The 20,721-nt window shown below is 38.6% G+C and overlaps 2 protein-coding genes across 5 annotated transcripts in view; one reads left to right on the top strand and one right to left on the bottom strand.

Moving 5' to 3' along the window:
* Window positions 1–20,721, top strand: part of LOC147162767 (uncharacterized) — a 66,867-nt gene that overhangs the window by 4,905 nt on the left and 41,241 nt on the right. For all 3 annotated transcript variants that reach the window (XM_086095794.1, XM_086095793.1, XM_086095792.1), the window contains exon 4: window positions 11,113–11,186. In XM_086095794.1, the coding sequence (XP_085951920.1) occupies window positions 11,113–11,186 (74 nt within the window). The remainder of the gene's footprint in view (window positions 1–11,112; window positions 11,187–20,721) is intronic.
* Window positions 7,614–15,466, bottom strand: tunar (TCL1 upstream neural differentiation-associated RNA). 2 transcript variants are annotated; one of them, XM_086095796.1, is made up of 3 exons: window positions 15,408–15,466; window positions 15,012–15,285; window positions 7,614–10,189 (listed from the first exon to the last, which is right to left on the bottom strand). In XM_086095796.1, exons 2-3 carry the CDS (start codon window positions 15,039–15,041, stop codon window positions 10,004–10,006), a joined length of 216 nt encoding a protein of 71 aa, XP_085951922.1. In that variant the 5' UTR covers window positions 15,042–15,285; window positions 15,408–15,466; the 3' UTR covers window positions 7,614–10,003. The 2 variants fall into 2 exon arrangements, with proteins under 2 accessions (XP_085951922.1, XP_085951921.1); XM_086095795.1 differs by having other exon boundaries at window positions 15,012–15,455.

Genomic DNA, 20,721 nt, shown 5'->3' with positions numbered 1-20,721 from the left:
CTGACATTATGTAAAGACGGAAAATGACTTGAAATTCTTATCTTTAAATCACCTTATATTATTATTGCATACAGTGTACACAATTGCACCTACCTGACATTTTATACTGTTTTAAATTATTATTATTATTATTATTATTTGTAGTATTTTTTTAAATAGACAATGGCAAAGGGCTCCTCTACAAAAAAATTAATAAAAATAACTTTGTCTTGAGATTTTTGTGTGTGAAGAGGTTTGCACTTCCCTCAATCCAAATGTGAGGTAAACGTAATAGGAATGCAGTAAACGTACATTGACATATGGCTGATTATGCAAATCACAGCCCGGTGATGCTTTGGGGATGAGTGGAAGTCAAGTGGGCGGGGCTACATCTCATAATAAGGTCACATTAAGACATTTATTTGATAAGGAAGCAGGCTTGTAATGTCACTATGATTAGAACGAATTTTTTTTTTATTGATACAAGATCTTCAGGCGATTTCATTGAAAGCAACTCCTTATCCTCGTCGCATTTGCCTGCATCCGGAAAGCAAACTGCCGCGCCAAACGAGGCATCGTCTACGTGAGCTTATTTGAATCTTCTCTCACAGCTCCGTGGCCGTTGTTTGTTTGCTCGTCACATTTGAGCTCAGCGGACTGGGTTGAATAATTCAACGCTCTTACTTTGGCTTCAAAGTGACTGAGTTTACATCAGAAGTTTAGGAGTTGCAAGGAGACAACTGTGGTTTTTGGGCATGTGGTGACCAGCACTAACGCAGGACCTAAACTCCTCCCAAACGAAAAGCCCTTGAAAAAGACACAAGTACGATTTTTCATATCTTAACTGGGATTTGCGGGGATATAAAATAGTTGTGTATGTAAATTATGTAAAATATATGCTAATTTTAATGAGTTAATTTAAATATAATGAAATGTGTTTATAAAATATTTTATGTAATAATTTCATTATTTACAATAAATTAGGAAAGCAATTATTTGAATAGTTAAATGGATTAAACATATAGAGAACATGAAGACATTTGAATTACAAATCATTCACAACAAATGGCAAAATTAATGTAAGGAAGGGCAGCGTGACCTGCAGCCCCCCCCCCCTCTTATAGATTTTTTTCCTTTTTTTCTTTTTGTAAATACAATTTGTATTTACCTGTTTTGTGTTTCCGCAACAACAGATGCCTTTTGCAGCAGCTAAAAGTAAATTACAGCCCTCTTTCAGTCGGGGAACAATCCAGTGCAGAAAAATTGAATTGGGCAGCTTCAAGTTGAGGGGACGGCAAGGTTAAGAAAATGCAACAAAAGCGAGCAATGTTTTGATTGAAAATCAATACTGTGTTTCTCATTTATGTCCTGGTGCTGCTACATTAAAGACTCACCACACACATTCGGGAATGTGAAAGTATTACAAAATGTTCAATGTATTTTTGTATTTTTTAAGAGGAAATCACATGAAAAGTTGGTGGTTAACTTCAATGATGGAGGGGGCCACAATTGTTTTTATCGCGACTGGGGGGGCCACATATACCACACACTTCCTAATCAGATCTATGACAAAAATGCTATTTTAAATATGCACAAAATACGTGCACGTGCATTTGCATTTGCATTTGCTTGAACTAATGGACATCACATTTCACTTAAAGTCAACCATAAACATTTCTTGACAATAGTATGTTATATGTAACCTCACTAGTTTAAACATAACACTGATTAATATGAGCTATGAAGCAAAATCCAGCCGTTTTTGTCTATCTTAGGGAGCGGCCATTTTGTCATTTGCTGTTTCCCAGGCAACGACCAATCACATCTCACCTGTTTTCTAAAGCTCAGCTGTGATTGCTTGTTACCTAAAACCTGAGCAACATTGATGTCAACTTCAGTCAACAGCAAGTGGCAAAATGGATTTTGTTTCATAACTCATATTCCGCAAATGTAATATTAATCAGAATGTCATGTTCAGACTAGTGAGGTCACATATTACATATCATTCAAGAATCAGTCAAGAATTTTTTGGGGGTCGATTCCCCTTCAAAAAAAAAAAGAGTCACTTTTTAAGCTTTAAATTTCAAGGAATTTTCCATGAAATATAAAAAGACAGGTTGCTTCTTGCGCAGGCATCTCTCAAACAAATAAACACACATGCATGCATACTACTACCGTTGGCCAAACAATATGTCAGTCAATATGTAGTAAATTAAATTCCGAAACGCACTCGCACGCAGACGCAATATAAAAGCAGAGTGGCCTCAGACATTGACCTCTCGTTTCCGATCGTTGCGTTCAGGCAGGCTCACACTGGTGCTCTGCTTGTGATGCCATGCGTTGTCTGAGATGACATCAGAGATGTTGTATTAGCATATAAATGAGATACCGTCTTCCCTAATTGCTGGTTAGAATCAAAGCAAAATGCGTTGGAGGGAAATGTCTTTCAATAGGGAATTGCATGCATGTATATATTACATGACAAGGACACTTATGTTATGCTGTATACCATATTTGCCCAAATAGTGTCTTTCATTAGTAGCTGGAGAAATTATGGTATGGTTAAAAAAAAAAAAAAGTGCTATTTTTCTTCATTCTTGCAAAAATAGAGTAACACTGTAGTTGTTAATTAGGTTGCAAAGAAAAAAACAATTATAGGTGAGCAAATGACATTAGCAGTTTTGAACCTCCCTATTTACAACCGTGTAAATCCCTTGCGCTGCTATCTGATTAGCACCCGCGCTAAACGAGCCGTCACATTAAAAATGCTCCCCCCCCCAGCTCAATTAGATCTCATAAGAGCAGTTAATTACATCAGCGGCCAGGTGCGCTTGATATTATTATTATTATTTTTATTTTTTGTTGCCAGTATGCCGTTGTATGACGGTAATGTGCCTCAGAGCTGACTGAGGCGAAGGCAAACATTTATTAGCAGATGAGAACGCTCCACATGGGAAGGGCGCCGGTGTGACATTTTAGCGGCGAAGCTGGGCAATTAACTGGCGTTGCTTGCTGGCCTTGTGTTGTGGATCAGCTCAACAGTGATTTGGTATGCGGCTCGTGTGATATGCCGGCACCTTGGGAGATGGTTGCAGTAATTTGCATATACGGTATTAATTTGGGGTATGTATATATTGTGGCCGTTTTACACTTTTAAAATTGCTGGGTCAACACTTGCATCCATCCATCCGCCGGATCCACCAATACTCGTATTCTCAAAACGTAACTGCATTCCATGCGACTAACTCGCTAATCACGGCCCCGTGTTGCAATTAACCCCCCCTCCCCATCATAACTCTTCCCCCTGTGGTAACGCTACCGCCTGAAGGTCACGGCAGCCTTTTAGCGTCGCATGCCGCCAAGGACTGTTCGTGGCTGACCTTTCGCCGTCTGTCACTTCGCAGACCAGCGCCGAACCCGATGTAAGAACGTGATCGCACGGAAGGTTGCCTTATGTTGTCTTGATTGTCCTTCTGTACATTTTTTAAATGACTTTAGGGCCAGAGGCGGGGGTGCACATTGGACTAGTGCTGGGTTTAAAAAATCGAATAATCAATATCGACACAATTTTACTTTTTGAGCCTAATATCATTCATAAAACCATGATTCGATTATTTTAATATCTCTTTTCCCATAACTTTTTTGTGTCTTACTGTTAATTGAAATTTACCATTCACATGTATTTTCTTACATTTATGAAATACCCAATTTTTTGCACTTTAAGATAATTCAGAATATTTTTTAAATGTATATTTCCAATTATTGAATTATAATTATGAACATATTTTCATCTCATCCTTAATCTGTCAATGTTTGTGTAACACTCAAGGGATTTATAACGTGTTACTTTCATTATTTTGCTGTTACTGCCTCCGCAAAATTTTATTTGGAATTTAATGATTGTGGAGTTTTTATATCTAAGAAGAATTGAAGTTAAATAATTGATTGGATTGAAATTAAGTATATCGAATCTAAAAATCGAAATCAAATCGAACAGAACTCGTGTGAATCGAAATCGAATCGATTGAGGAAATTAGAATCGATACATTGGACTAGTCGTCTGTCAATGGCAAGATGTCTTTGGTGTTTACAGCAGAGCTTCCAAACCTTTATTGAGCTAACGCATACTGTATTCGATATTTCATTCAGTGGATCTCATATCTGAAATGGTGCATCACTGCCATCTACTGGTGGGTTTGTGTCATTAAAGTTGTTTTCAATCTTGTTTTCGTTGAGTTTAAACTGCTGCTTCTTCTCAGCACTCGCTTTCAATAGAAGGTTAGGGAAAAAAATACATTTGACAAATTACCTGTGTGAAAAATGGAAACGGAAGCACAAAACACAACACCTGTAGTTTCGCTTTCACAGCTGAATGTGTGAAGTTGATTCTAACTTTGACACTAATGTATGGTTGTGAATCATACGTGTGCAATATATTCACATTTGATTAAGCGCGGCGTCCATCGTCACATCTACGTTGTGCTGCAAACACAGAAACGATGACAGGTTGAGAGAGGAACGGGTGTTTTGATGCCGAGGTTGGGGGTGGGCAGTCACGTTGCCAGTGTTGACGGAGCTTTTATGTGAGTGATTTGTTCTTGACGGCGTCCGCTCATTAATCTTTTACATCTTCGCCTCTGGTTGTTATTCCTCACAAGCCTGTCAGCCTCTCCTCACTTATTTTGACAGCAACACTTACTTTCATCTTCACTACAAAAACGAGGATGGCGTTGTTGAGTTTTGTAACAAATCCATGTCAGGGAATTCCAAAAAATAAGTGGATTTTGTTATTGTTGTATTTTCGTGATTTTTTTTTTCTTTTCAGGCTGATGTAATCCTCCTGGCCAAAAAAGAAGCCCCATCTTGTAAAAGATTTGACTTCATGACAAACCATCTAAAACAATAACCTTATTAGAGATACCAAAACCAGTTAATGATGACTGACCGTTAACTATTAAAGCAAGCCAGTCTGATTCAAAGCGGCGAGCTGCAGATATCTGAAAAGCATGTAACATGTAATCTCACCTCAGGAATGAAAAAAAAAAAAAGAGTGTGTAATCCATCTGAGAAGTGCATGTGGACATCAGATCGAAGGCTCCAGATACAAGCTCCTCGCCTCTCCGCTTCTCAGCCTGTTGTGCAAAACCGCAGCGATGAAATTGCATCACATTTTTCGATGCATGCTTTATGAGCGCTTGTTACCTTAAGGTCGCATTGGAAAAAAATAAATGCTTTTAACGGAATCCGCTTCTTGAAGCACACAGCTCAGATTTAATTACAGCAACGTGTTCGTTTGACCCTTTTTCGCAGTCAAGTCTAATTATTTCCACATGTGGTGGTTTGTAATGAAATGTTGAGAGGGTTGTTAGTCTTAACTCATTTTCTTCCAAAAACGTATAAATGTTTTATTTTTATTTATTTTTATTTTTTTAATTTTAATGGCAGAGTTTACAGAAGGCTTTGATGCAGCCTCTGAACTGAATAGAACACTTAAAGCAATGGTAGTTATTACAAAAACGGCCAGCAGGTGGCAGCAGAGCGTAAGAGATCAACCAGGCCCATGTTGCAAAAAGCCCTTTTCCCCACAGTTTTAATCAGATATGTGAATAATGATGAAACTTAGCTATATTTTAATGCTAATATCTGCAAAACGGAAACAGATAGAAATTTAAAAAAAAATTCCCCTGACGAAAGAAGAGACTCAAATTTTTCTTTTGGTAGGTTTTTATATGTTTTTATAGCGATAGAACACAATATTCTGTGGGCCTTGCAAAATCAGTCAAACTCCAGTAAAATACCTGGGAGCGAAGGGGTTTGCTTCAGTGAAAATGGCTGCGGGTGAATTTCTTGACAATGTTTTATGCAGCCTTACTAGTCTAAATACGGTATAATAATATTGCGTGGAATATGAGTTAAGCAGCAAAATATAAGAAGGCGGCCATTTTGCCACTTGCTGTCGAGTGAAAATGACTTCACAGCTCATGTCTCAGGTAACAACAAATCACTGCTCAGTTTCAGAAAACAGGTGAGCTGTGATTGGTCGTTGCCTAAGCAACTGTGATGTCATCTTCAGTTGACAGCAAGTGGCAAAATGGCCGCCCCCTGAGATGGATAAAAATGGCTTGATTTTGCTTAAAAAAACTCAGATTCCACAAATGTAATATTAATCAGAATGTCATGTTTAGAATAGTCAGGTCACATAAAACATATTCTTGTCAAGAACTGTCAAAGGTTGACTTCCCCTTTAAAGGCTGCAAATGTGCACGCCCCACTGGGAACAATATTTGTTCTTTTAAAATTAAATTATAGTGTGTTTTTGCCTTCACAGCAGCAACTTAGCTTGAATAAAAAAAGAGAATGCTGGACGCTGCTCGTTGTTAGCGTGCTGGTTGATTTGGTGTGGACCGTGCGGCAGATGGCATTTGTTTTTGTTTGTTACTTATCAGCTCAGCTTGTTGGAACGTCTGCATGGACGTGCAATCACGGCCGTTTGTAGACTTCTTGGGGGGCAAGCAAGAAGGACCATAGAGCCCCCGCCCAAAAATCAAAAGACAAAATCCAGGACTGTGGACAAGCAGTCTCAAATTTTAAGGTAAAAGGCCATTTAGTCCTACTGTAACTAACAAAATTGATGCTTCTCTTTTTTTTTCTTCTGCCGGAACCCATGCAAATGTGGTGGTTACGCAGACAGTTCTCTGGACTGTTTTAAGGTCCCTCTTGACCACTGTTACCTGTTTCCATAAAAATCCCCACATTTATGACATATACACAGTTCCAAGATTCTCACAATTTTCCTGATTTAGTACACTGCTAACTGACTCTCTAAAGGTATATAATCCACATTAGGATTCTGCCCGATGTTGCTCACAGTGATTTTGAAGTGTGCGCCTGCTGGGTCCAGGTGAAACAGAGTTTAAAGCCAGCTGAAGGGCATGCGTGAATTTAAGCAGCTGGGCTGCCTCAAATACCCTTTTGATGCTAATTTGCGCTCTTTGAACGAAGACTTTAAATTCCTCCACCAAAAAAGGGTTTAATTCACGTGTTACCAGAGAGATTCGGGGAATGATTCTGACTTACATGGTGCGTGACTTTCAAGGAAGAAGTACAAAAACAAGAAAAGGGGAAAAAAGTGAATTTATTCTGAGAGATTTGGTTTGTGTTTCAGTGCTGTGTCGCATTCTTGTGCTCCAAGTTACAGTTCTGGTTTATATATATATATATATATATAAAGAGAGAGATATATATTTATTTGATGAATAATCATAATCAGGAGAGAGAGAGAGAGAGAGAGAGAGAGAGAGAGAGAGAGAGAGAGAGAGAGAGAGAGAGAGAGAGAGAGAGAGAGAGAGAGAGAGAGAGAGAGAGAGAGAGAGAGAGAGAGAGAGAGAGAGAGAGAGAGAGAGAGAGAGAGAGAGAGAGAGAGAGAGAGAGAGAGAGAGCGCAATGATGATGACATGTTCAATCGGAGAGAGAACTGATGACTTCAAGACAGAGTTTAAATAGTTTCAATTCGATGTCAAAGGTGTAATATAAAAGTAACTTGCCATTTTTTAACTCATTATTTAACTACTGTTATTAGTAGATCATAAACGCAATTTCATTTCATAATCAGAACACATGAACAGTAATTTCTTCACATCACTTTATTCCTTTTACAAAAAGATTGCAGTATGAAAAAAAACAACTCACATTTGCAGCAAACAAGTCAAGGAGTGCCATTCGGATCCATACACTTAAAGAGCAAAATAGTGTAACTAAATACATTTCTGAAAGCCAGCTAAACCATGGGGATAATTAAGAATACATTCAGACTTCTCTGCGTGTGTCCTGTGTGCTTAATAGGCCTTCGTTTTTCAACAGAAGTACTTTATTGATCCGCATTGGAAGCGCGCAGTCCCGTGGTGGTCAGATGAGGACGCAGCTTTTTCCCGCTTTTATTAGAAAGCTCCCATCTGGTCTCATTTTGCCTCCGTTCCATGAGAAGGTGATGGAGAGACACAAAGGGGTCTCAGGCACTTTTTGAAGTCATGAGGTTTTTCACGATGTAGACTTGATGACCAACTGGCGCTATACATGCAGGTCACCAGTTTTCCCTAGACTGTACATTAGGTACGCTTGCAAAATACAGCAGAACTGCCAACACCCACAAAAGTGAATACAATCAGGAGTTAAACCACACATGTTCTGGAAAAAAGACGTTTAAAACATCATTATGTATAATGTCAGCAAATATTGTCAGACTTTTTCTCAGTGGCTTAGCTGCCAGGCCACATTTACACAATGTTGATAAAACACCCTTTTTATTTATATATTTTTTTAACTCTGTATGCATTTCAACAAAGTTTCTCATCTGCAACGTGACTGTCATGGCAAATGTTAAAAAAAAGAAAATTAAAAAAAAAAAAAAAAAACTCACCGGCATCCACGAATAATAATGACCTGTCCCGTTATGCCCATTATGTATTGCACATAAATGTACCGGTAAATTAAGGTTTCACCTAAAATGCATGTTTAAAAACAAACAGTTTTTTTCTAGGTTGAATGCAAACGTTACTTAACTGAAAAGTTCAAATACAGCTGAATTGTAATTAGGCTTTTTTTTCTTCTTCCTTATACTAATAGAGGGAGCTGTTCTACATTTTGAGAATCATTGTCAAAACAGAATTTTTTTAAAATGTATTTTTCTCAATTTCAACAACATATTCTTTATAACAGATTTTACAAAGGTGTTGGTTTAATTTTGCCTGAAATGTTGCTAAATGTGGAAGTGAATGTTCTGTGATTTTCTGTTTTCAAGAAAACACAATCATTGAACTTAGTAAGTCCTTTCACATATATATATATAAAAAAAAGATACTTATAGCAAAATGACACTTGTGCAATTTGAACATCACTTTTTACTAGTATAACAGTTAGGAATGTTAAAACGTTAATTAAAACATTGCATGTACAGGTTTTAATATTGACCCTGAATTATTTAATTCACTTTTATAAAATATTTTTAAATGAAAAGTGAAAGTCACCCAGCAAAATTCAGTTTCAATGGTTCCGCTGTACAAATGGTTCAGATCACATAAGTTCCAATTCCACAAAATTACCCTTTTTAATCAAATCAACATTAGCGGAAAACATCTATTTTGCCCCGGGTCATGTCCAGTATAACTCTTGGATTTCACAATGTAAGAAATTTATAAAAATCCCTCCAATAAATGAATATTAAAAGTGTACGTATGTACATGCCTGTATCGTATACAGGTTGAAGCATTGAGTGGATGATAATAACCTGATGAGAACTTTTCTACGAATTCATATAAGGCGTAGTTGCCAGCTCAAATTTTGATGGATTGAACGCTTCTGGCCTTTTTGGCTAATTTGGGCAAAAAAGTTCAGTCAATTATTGATGAATCATGTCTTGAATTTGATGCAAACTGGACTATTTGACTTGACTATCTGAAGAGGGAGAAGAAGGAATGGCCTTCTGATGATTTCAGCACTTAAAACTCACACCAATTTTACCTATAGGAAACACAACCCCCCCCACACACACACACACGCGCTAGCCAAGGGTACTCTTTTCCTGAAGAATATGGCATGGAAACTCAAAATAAAGTTCAATCCAACAGCTCTCCTTTCCAAGTCTGTTCAAAATAACTTAATTTTCTGTTTTGTTGAGAAACGCGTCTAAAAAAAAAGTCTCTGTTCATTTCACATTGTTCATTCCGCAGAAGAAAATCTGAAACACATTTAAGATAAGAATATATAGTATTATGAAATGTTTTTTTTCTTCCAAAAGTCATTGCAGTCTTTTGCGATGCATCTGAGGAGGGGGATCTGCACTTCAAAGACTTTAAAGTCAAAATCAGTCTGGCGCATTCTGTACGTGCAAGCCAATATTGTGGATATTTGCACGTCCACCGCATGGCCTTCGATTTCGTTTAATCCCGTTCCTGTCTTTGCTCCGCCAAAGCCCTCCAACAAATGTCTGCACATCGGTCGTCATGGCTCTTTTTGATGTAGAACGTCTCTACAGCGTGGTGTAGATGTAGACAAAGATGATGACCAGCAAGTTGAGAACGGTCCCGATGATGCCCAACATGGCCAAGATGGTCTCCTCCTTGCTTTCTTTGTCTTGGCTTCCCCTTTCTTCATCACTATAGACAGAGTTGATCATTTTCCCCGGAAGCATTTGGAGTTTGCGTTTCACACCAGTCTGGAATGAACACAGAAATTCATGTAAACATACATGATATAGTTTAACCCAAAAAGTAGAAACAAAACAAAACAAAGAAAATGTTTTTTTTCTTCATAACCCCCCCTCCCCCCCAAAATAATTTATATTAAAATAAAAAAATTGGTACTGCAAAATTGGTTCCTGTCTCGACAAAAAGTATTTATATAAAACATCTGTATATTTTATATTATTTCTATAATAATAATAATAATAAAAATTATTATTATTATTATTAATATTAATATTATAATTATTATCATTATTATTGAATATTTTTATTTTTTATTTTTTTGCTTTACCATTTCTTAGCATTTAACATTTTTTTTCATTTTTTTAGATTAAAAAAAAAGCCAACATTTTGAGCTATATGTTTTTGTTGACAGGACATTCTCACAATTCCAACAAAAAGCAAGTCTGTCCAAATTTTGGAAATTTTCCATTTGATTAAAGCGAATGCATGGATAAAACCCCACCATAAAAATAGCCCCCAATCTGTAAATAGTAAAAAAAAAAAAAACACTGTCATCTTGCCTCTCGCATGTTACTTAGCCGCCTGCGTGCCGCCATGTTTTTTTCACAACTATTTTCCTATCAAAAATAAATTAGGTGGAGGCGTTTTTCTTTAATAGAATATCAGCCATCTGCTCTGTGCAGCGTTCACAACCCTGAAACATTCATTCGTCTGTCGTTCAATGAGGGGTACGGTTGAAAACAAGCTGTGGCCTTTAGAGAGGATTTCTGCTTGAAACCGTCTTCCTGTAGCTGTTGATTGCAGCCGTTAAAAATGATGGCACACTCCCGAGTTTCAACTCGTTGTGTATTGTTTTATGCAGCCTGCGGCGAGGCGTGTATAAAAAGTAACCATAGTATATTCTTTTTTTTGGTTGCTGTCGTCGTCGTAGATCCCAGAGGCGCAGCAGCTTGTGCGAGTTGGCATCCGAAACCTCTCAGGAGAAACGTGCTGTCTCTTTTGCAGGTCAGTGGGTTGCACACGGCGACTAGCGACAGCAAAAGCTTGTAGGCTGATAGTGAACCAAAAATAGACTTCCTGACAGGAAGTGGAAAGGCTGGAGTACGATTTGTATGATCAATTACAAAAATTCTTGGCCATGAGCACACAAGCGTGAGTAACTTATGTATTTTTTTTGTTAGCTTTTTGTCTACAAAAAAATTAAAATAGGTGCCAAAATCTGTTTTTTTCCCCTTTCTTAAAGTGATAATTATCTCCTTATGACTGCCTTTAGCATACTTTAATATAAGAGTATACTGCATATGCTTAGCTTTGGTGATGGGTTGGCAGCATGCACCACAGAATAGTTACTTGGGGCCGTACTGAGATGCCAGAAGATGGCGACAAAGCACTACTTTTGTCCAAATGAAGCTCCTCAGCTGACATCGATATAGTTCCTTGGCAAATAAAATGCAAAATAAGTGCGAGTTAATTATACGGCGCCTGCTGCATTGAGGTCTCCAACTCCTTGTGCGCACCTGCAAGTCTTCTTCCAGTCTTGTGTGCATCGTGAATCGGAATCAGAATGAGCTCTGTGCAACCTTGTTCACGGTAAAAAGGGGGAAACAAACATCGGGACCTGTTGCTCTCGTGATCCATAAATTCTCTTTTGGGGGCTTTGTTGTTGCACTTCAAGCGTTGGTTCTCTGATTTTTAAACAACGGGCCTTGATTGCTCCTCCTGGGGAGCATCATAAAGAGGGCGTCCCCACTACCTGACAGGAGATCTTTGTGAACGTTATAAGATGTCTGCCAACTCTCAAGAGGTAGAGGAGATGAAAGAGAGAGTTAGAGGCGAGGCAGGATCGTTAGTGACGGTGGAGATGATGACACCATCGAGCATGTTTTCCTCCAAAGTGCCCATACAGTGTACACCAAATTGAAACACACAAGCTAAGCTACTCATTGCTACTCAAGATAGTCATTTGCGAAACATGTAGCTAAAAAAAAATACATCTGAGTATTGATTTTCATTAAGTCAAAAACATAACAAAAAACAACTTCCAAACTGCCCACAGGAAGATTGAAGCTAAGATTGGAACCTGGATCTGAGAACTGTGAGGCCACGAGGTCAACAGGATGCAAAACAGCATCTGCCAGAACAACAAAGGAGTTGATCAGGGGCCAGAAATGAAAAGTACTAGACTAGCAGTCAATCACAGACTTACTAAGCATGCAGTTTACCCACGAAAGGGGATTAACCCTTACTCCAAAGTATCCACTCTTTGCCATTGCCAAAACGTTTACAACCCGTTTCGCTTCTCAGAAAATGAAAAATGGTCAAAATACCAAAAAGTCCATTGCTATGATTTTAACGTTAATAATTTCATGCTAATAGCTAATCTTCAATGAGACAAGAAATGAGTTAGGCGGTTACATTATTAGCGTGACAATACGTGCCTTGGCTCAGGGAAGGTGGGAAAACACTGGGCTACGTTTTTTAGGCAATGTCAGTTTTGCGGGACACCCTGCATCTGCATATTTGCCCGATACATTTCGTATGAACTTGAAATTGGCCCGACAAGAAAGACTCGCCCGTGCTTATTACCATAGGCAGAGGGAAGATCATTTTTCCTCCTCCTGGCAATGGCTCCAATTGATTCGTTATTTGACTTTGCCCCATCCGGAAGAAGTACAGAGGATTCTGTTATCTCTCACTATTGATTTGGCCTGTCACTCAACAGCTCATTTGAACACTTTCACGCCTGATTAATCCGAGCCGTCGTTGTCAAGGCCGCTCGGCAGTCCAACCTTTTTCTTCTTCCCCGAGTTATTATCCTTCCGAGACCGGGCTCGCACCTGTGCAGCAACAAGCCCGTAGGCGTTTAAAACAAAACACAACAAGATAAAAAAAAAAAAAAAAGGAGCAGACAGAAGAAGTGATGCCAGACCTCGAATCCAAACACTCCTGCTGGCTTGCGCCTAATAGAAGCTAACATCCGCAGATCAGTGAAGAGTGAAACCGTTTGCCACGTGAATAATCGCGAGCATGTCAAACAAGGAGGGCCAGATGCTAACGCGCGCCGACAAGGCACGCTCGCTTTTGGCGTCTCAGAATGCGCATGCAGGTGCACGCCCACCGCTACACACTTGAAGATTAGAAAGCGTCTCGTACCGTCAGCTGGAATGAACTTGCGGTTTCTTTTCAGTCTTTTATGGATTGACTGTGAGTAATGGATTGCCTGTCATTGTTTAAACTGTAAATACGCGGCAAACTATGATACCCATATAGTTTAATACCGTGTCAATTATAAAAACAACGGGCTTCCAGATGATTTGATTTTGGTAAAAATGCGTATGTGGCATGTTTCAGAATGAGCACAAAATCTGCAAATAGGTAAGTTAGTTGAAATAACTGGGGAAAGGTCCACATAAAAAACACAAAGGGATGTTACACACTTCTGCTCAAATTAACTTCTGTAATTAATATTACTCATTTATGTGATGACACTGATTATGTTAATTATTTTTTAATTAGGAAACAAATATTTGTTTAAATCTCTTCCAAGGAAATCACAATGTCCCATCACTGGTGAGCAATTTTTTTAGAACAGGCCCGTGGGCTACTCATGTGGTCCTTGGGGGTTACTTGTTGTATGCTAATACAGTAACTGGACCTCCACCAAGGCCAGACAATCAAAACATTTAATCACAATTCCTGAATTTTGCCATGAGGTGGTTTATTTACTCCATTGGAGATTGATTTATTATTATTATTTTTAACAATTGGTGGGCACTCTGCCTAAGAGTTTTGAAGTTTGGATCTCGACTCCCGCCTTCCTATGTGGAGTTTGCATGGGGTAACTCCAGCTTCCTCCCACATTCCAAAAACATGAATGCTGAGTTTAATGAGACAAGCTGGAGGGAACAAAAAAAGTCAAGGACTTGACAAGCATGACATGAAAATTGTGGAGCTGATCACGTGTCAGTCTATTCTGCTGGAACTCCAACTCTTTTTTCTTTTTTTTTTCTTCCAGAGAGCTTTCTAGGAACAAAAATTGTCTAATTGATTCTGTGCTCTGACTGTTAACATGCTCCGGTGCTGCTAATTTGGTCAGCAACAGAATTTCAATTGGCTCGGCGGTTACCACATCTGTATTATTAGCAATTTATTTTTCCAGATATGAAGGAATCAAAGAGAATGCAATGATGTATGGCCAAAACGTCATCGCCTTCTTCTGCACAATGCAAAGTGTCGAGTAGTGGTTAGCACATCTGAGGTTCGGGGTTCAAATCTCAGCCATGGACTTCTTCGCATGTTCTCTCTACGGGTTGTTTGTCCATATGACAACACATTTAATTTACTAATATTGCCTACGTAGCTCATTTCTAAACTTAAGAGTTGTCCCCCCCCCCCATAAAAATAAAGTTTTGCTTGCCTTTAGTCGCTTAAAGATGCTGCACATGCAACCAAAATATGATGACAAGTTTCAAAACTGTGAGGCGCACTTAACGAATTGTCCCGTGAGCACATATTTGAAAGAAAAGCTTCTAAGGGTCAAGCCTACATTAAAAAAAAAAAATGCACGGCCGAATAAATCCGCTAAAAAGAAGCGAGCATGTTGCCGAGGGTCAGACGTCAATTAAAGTCCTTGTTGCCGTTATGTTACGTAAGAGCCACTTTAACCTGCTAACAGCACGCATGACATGACGACCATCACCCCGGAGCGTCTTTTTTTGGCCACCGCCATGAATGATTCACACAAAAACATCATTCACCCCTCTTTTATAAAGTATACATAACCTCAGGTCATACATACATACATTCATCCTGTTAAATATGCAGACCTACCTTGTAAAGTATCAGGAATAACATGGACATGCTGGAGGTGGACACTTCCCAGGAGCGCGCAGACAACTAAAGTGACGGCGGACCCCTCTCATCCTTGAGGTGGGGGGGGGGGGGGGGGGGGGGGTTCACTTGTCGTCCAAGCGCTCCACTTGACTGTTCATCTCTCAACTTGCTGGAGCTCCAACGCGCATATGGTTCTGCCTGGTCTTGTCTGAGTGGAAGGATGATTGTCAAGTTGACGTGAACACCTCCGTCCTCCTCGTTCGTCTCAGTTCTGCAAACAAACAAACAAACAAACAAACAAAACAAGCGGGGGAAAAAAATATTTCACTTCGCGTCCGCTGCCGCGTCAAAGAGTTTTTGAAGCAAACTTTGAAGGTTGTTTTTTTGGAGCACCTTTTTGTCAGGAGTGATGCGAAGGGCACCCGACACCTCGCGCTGCCTTTTCAGACAAGAGGCATTCCCCTACTCCCTTTTTCTCTCTCCCGTACTCCACCCCCCACCCCCCCCCCCCCACTACATATTAATGCAGCTGCGGTTGCCTGGCAACGCACTCGAGGGAGTCGCACACACATGCACACACACACACACAGCCTGGCGACAAGAAGCGATTGTGACAGAGGCCAGGATGAGGGGCGCCGGTCTCCTCTGGTATGTTTGGAGGACTCGTGTGTGTGTGTGTGTGTGTGTGACGTGCAGGTTCATAGGTGTGTGTTTGATGTGCATTTGTAATTAGGGCTAAATAATTTTGAAAAATAATCTTATTCTGAATCCCCCCCACCGCCTCAATATTGTGATTTAATGTACAATTATTTATTTCAAGATTCTTTTCCGATGTATTTATTTGAACAAACACAAGTAATAAATTAATCTGTATTGTAATAAACTGGAGGAATTGTTGGATAAACAATATGAGATTATTTATATATTATTATACATGAATGTTTTTGTCTTGTAGGTTACACTAAAATGAAGGCAAATGAACCATGGAATAATATGAACGTCAGTTTTTCGACTTGGAGTTGTTAATTTACACGACAAAAATACAGAAACATCTGAGGTTCACCTTTTGCAGCTTCGCTGTTTCGCAGATTTTTTTTTTAGTGTAATGTTGCATAATTTTTTTTTTACGGTAATGTACCTACAGTATTTTATAAATTTTATGAAAGTTTGAACATTGGGAATGTTTAAACAAGAGAGAAATTTGAGAATATGTAAATGCCTCATTGAGAAAAGTTTATAAACCGTGTGGTGAGGGGTTTTAGAGCCTTAAAATATTTATAATGAATGTAAAACATAAAGCTAACTACTTCGCCGATTTCATTTATTGTGGGCATTTTTTGGAATCTAACCCGAGCGGAAAACAAGGGAACACAACGATAATCCAAGTCGTTTTTCAAGTGCATTTAGATGATCACGTAACTGATGTATCATCGCTGGCAAACTGTTTGATGAGTTATTTTCATCTAAAACCTGCAAGATTCCGGACCTTGAGGACCGGAATTGGTAAACCTTGCTATAGAAAGCTATGGTATTTACTTGTTTAAGTTTCCATTTAACTTCTTAACACGCATTGATCACCTCGGGAGCTCCCTGAACATTTTTTGTTAGAAACGACTATTGCCTAAAATTAAAAACAACAACAAAAACTTCCAAATTTTGAGAAGGCTGAACAATTGTTCAATAAACATGCTTTAAGACATTGCAACAAAGTCAAGATTTGAATTTGTATTTTAAATAATTTTTACACCAATACCCCCCCCCCCCTTTTTTTTTTTTTACTGAAAATGAACATCGGTTATCGGCCTCCTTGACTACTAGTAACCGGCATTCGAAATTGACCCTGATCACCATCCACACTATTATTCCAGCCATGCAAAGCACGAGCCGGATAGCGCCATCCAACGCGAGTAACCTGCGGGATATTTTACAAGACAGTGAAGCACTAGGACGAATCGTCCGTCCTTTTCTCCTTTGCCTCACTTCACCTCTGCCAGACGAAAAGGACGCCGGCTTTCAGTGTTTGTCTCACAAGTAGAAGGAGAAGAAATGACTCACGCAGAGGCCAGACTGAACATTTCTCATTTTAAGACACTTTCACGCCTTGAATATTTATTGTTCTTCATCAGCTCGCACTAAACTTAATGGTAGCTTCTTTGTGAGGGAGATACACCATTTTGTTCCTGGAGAATCTAATAACATCCAATACAAGACTTTATGGACCTTTTATTTATTTATATATATATATATATATATATATATATATATATATATATATATATATATATATATATATATATATATATATATATATATATATAAGCAGCAAAATCCCGCAGTTTCTATCAATATCAGAAGGCGGCCATTTTGCCACTTGCTGTCGAGTGAAAATGAGATCACAGTTGCTTAGGTCTCAGGTAACAACCAATCACAGCTCAGCATCAGAAATCAGGTGAGCTGTGATTGGTCGTTGCCTGAGCTCTGAGCAACTGTGATGTCATCTTCAGTCGACAGCAAATGGCAAAATGGCCGCCCCCTGAGATGGATAAAAAAACGGCTGGATTTTGCTTCATAACTCATATTCCACAAATGTAATTAATTAATGAATCAGAATGTCATATTTAAACGAGTGAGGTCACGTGTAACATATTATTGTCAAGAAGTATTTAAGGTTGAATTCTCCTTTAAAATCAATATTCTTGACACGAATGCCTATTGAACTGACCAGAATAAAAAAAAAAAACCATACACACATACAAATATATGTAAGTTACAACCACAATCTAAACATAAAACATTCCTTTGGCCAATATCCCATTTCGTATATGCACGGCTTTTGTTGCCAACGGATATGTTTGAATCGTCAAACCGCTGACAACAAACAAGGCCGGATGGCGCTTTGTGCAGCAAATGACCTGCACTGTCCAACAATAAAAATGGAAATGTGAAAGGACGATTCCCTCCGTGTTGTGACGCCGCTGGTGTGCATAATTTGATGCCTCACGCTAGTGTCATTTCCTGCAAGGACATTTATAACAATTAATCTGGGTTTCCATCAAATGTTGGAAGCAAATCTGCGGAGTGCTCTGAATACATGCTGATAATCCACCGTGTCACGTCGGCGGCTGTTCTAACAAACCAATAATCAGAATATCAGTGTAGAAACAGGCACTGCCACTTGTCGACTCGCTTTTTTTGTGTTTGTTATCAAGCTTGTTCCAAATCATGTTTTTCAGTGCAGTTGGAGTCAGGACTTGCTTGGCTAAAACTTACCCCCCCCAAAAAAATTCAATCAACTTGATCTTGACTCGGAAAGACTCAATTTGACTTCGACTTGACAAGTCTTGCCTGTTAACATTGGAAAATGTGAATTTTCAAGACAGCATGCCATTTGTTTTTGTTTTTGAAAGGAAAGTAATTTTTGGTGTAGTGCGCTCCAACCTGGCAACCCACCACCAGTATGCTATGATGTGGAGTGCAGAAGCCACATCTGGAGGGTGAGACGAAGATGATTACATTTTGATTCAAGGATTTTTTTGTTGTTGAAGAATCGGGGGCAAAAGATGGCAGCATTTATGGTTTGCAAATTTAAATTGAGAGACACAACATCTAACTTTGCGTGTCACTAAAAAACCCACCAAGACAAGTCAACCGTGTTAACTTCACAGTTTAGCTAACCGATGGCTGGTCAAACATGAACTAAGCTTAAAGGGAAGTCAACCACATTTTTTTTTATTGACAATAATATGTTCTATGCAGCCCCACTAGTCTAAATATGGTATTTTGGTTAATATTGCATTAGTGGAAAATGAGTTAAGCAGCAAAATCCAGCAGTTTTTGTCAATATCAGAAGGCGGCCATTTTGCCCCTTGCTATCGCGTAAAAAATACATCACAGTTGCTCGGGTCTCAGGTAACAACCAATCACAGCTCGGCTTCAGAAAACAGGTGAGCTGTGTAACTGTGATGTCATCTTTAGTCGACAGCAAGTGACAAAATGGCCGCCCCCTGAGATGGATAACAACAGCTGGATTTTGCTTCATAACTCATATTCCACAAATGTAATATTAATTAGAATGTCATGTTTAGACTAGTGAGGTCATACATAACGTATTATTGTCAAGAACATTGTTGATCAACTTAATTGAATTACTTGAGTGGTAACACACAATTGAATTAAGTTAATCCAAGTTAATTTATTAACTCATTCACTCCCAGCCATTTCCACTGAAGCAATCCCCTTCGCTCCCGGCTGTTTTACTGGATTTTGACTGATTTCGCAAGGCCCACACAATATTGTGTTCTATTGCTATAAAAACATGGAACCTACCAAAAGAAAGTCTCTTCTTTAATCAGATTTGTTTTTCTATCTGTTTCCATTTTGCAGCAATTAGCATTAAAATATAGCTAAGTTTCATCATTATTCACAAATCTGTTTAAAACAATGGGGAAAACAGCCTTTTTGGCAACATGGCCGTCCGTGGTTGATCTCTTAGACTCTGCTGCCACCTGCTGGCCGTTCTTGTAATAACTACCATTGCTTTAAGCGTTTTCTTCAGCATCAAAGCCTTCTGTATGCTCTAGCATACAAAAAAAAAAAACAACAACGTAAAAAAACATATAAATATGTTTTTGGGACCATGCCAATATTTAAAATAGAACATTTTATGTTTTTTGAGAGAAAACAAGTTAAGGTTGACTTACTATTACATGCCTTAATTTTATGATAAAGTCTCTATTAATGTATTATAAATTTGACATCCCCACTGTGACGCAAGGCGACCGTAGCAAAACTTTTCCTGCTTTACATCACATACCTCAGGTCAAAAGTTTCCAACATTTTGATTGTTGATAAATCACAGTTTTTAAATCTTCATGTTTTTTTTGTGTGTGCCAATGTTCAGCTTTGTGATTGCCTTCCACCAGGCTCCTTTCTTGTCATACGCAAAATGTGAAAAGGAATTCTGCTCATTTTGTCTTCGTCTTAGAGGGAATAAAATCTGTAATCGCTTTTTTTTTATTTGTTATTTTTTTTAAACAAAAGAGCATTCAGAAAAGTGGCTAAATATAGCAGCGGAATCGCTAAGTTGGCAACACTAAATTAGCTCCTCTCTGTTGAAGCAAGGAAGCAGTGCCAATTGAATGTGGTTTACTTCCTTTCATATGAACAGCTCATGAATATTTAGGTTGAAACGTGCCAAAAATAGCTCTCGTGGCATTTAGGGAAGCACATTGTAGTTCTTGTACACTGCAAGTGGGACTAATGCACACTTTTTTTTAAGGGCTCTTGATAATGTACTTTAAAGCTTAGCAGTCTGTACAGTTTTAGTTGATGAATTCACCAAATTGACGTTTTTGTTGTTGTTGAGAGCTCAGTATTGTGACATCATCATTGCTCTCTCTCTCTCCCTCTCTTTTTTTCTTTTCAACTTGACATCATTTGACAGTTTGGGAATGAAGTGTTGCCTTCACTCTAAAAAAAATGTTGAACCAACTTAAGTTTAAAAAGAATTGTTGACCAATTTAATGAAATTGCTTTAATTGGTAACACACAATTTAATCGAATTAATCCAAAGTGAATATATTCAGTTTAATGTTAATCTCAAGTGATTATATTAAGTTTAATATCCATTAAACTGAATATATTCACTTTGGAAAAACTTTATTCAATTGTGTGTTACCAATTGAAGCGTTGTTTTTTGTTGGCCAAC

The sequence above is a fragment of the Leptonotus elevatus genome, chromosome 14, assembly GCF_054856555.1.
Source record: "Leptonotus elevatus isolate MCC_2025b chromosome 14, RoL_Lele_1.0, whole genome shotgun sequence".
In the NCBI taxonomy this organism is placed as follows: domain Eukaryota; kingdom Metazoa; phylum Chordata; class Actinopteri; order Syngnathiformes; family Syngnathidae; genus Leptonotus; species Leptonotus elevatus.
Note: the sequence above shows the minus strand (reverse complement) of the source record. Positions and strands in the feature narration are given on the sequence as shown.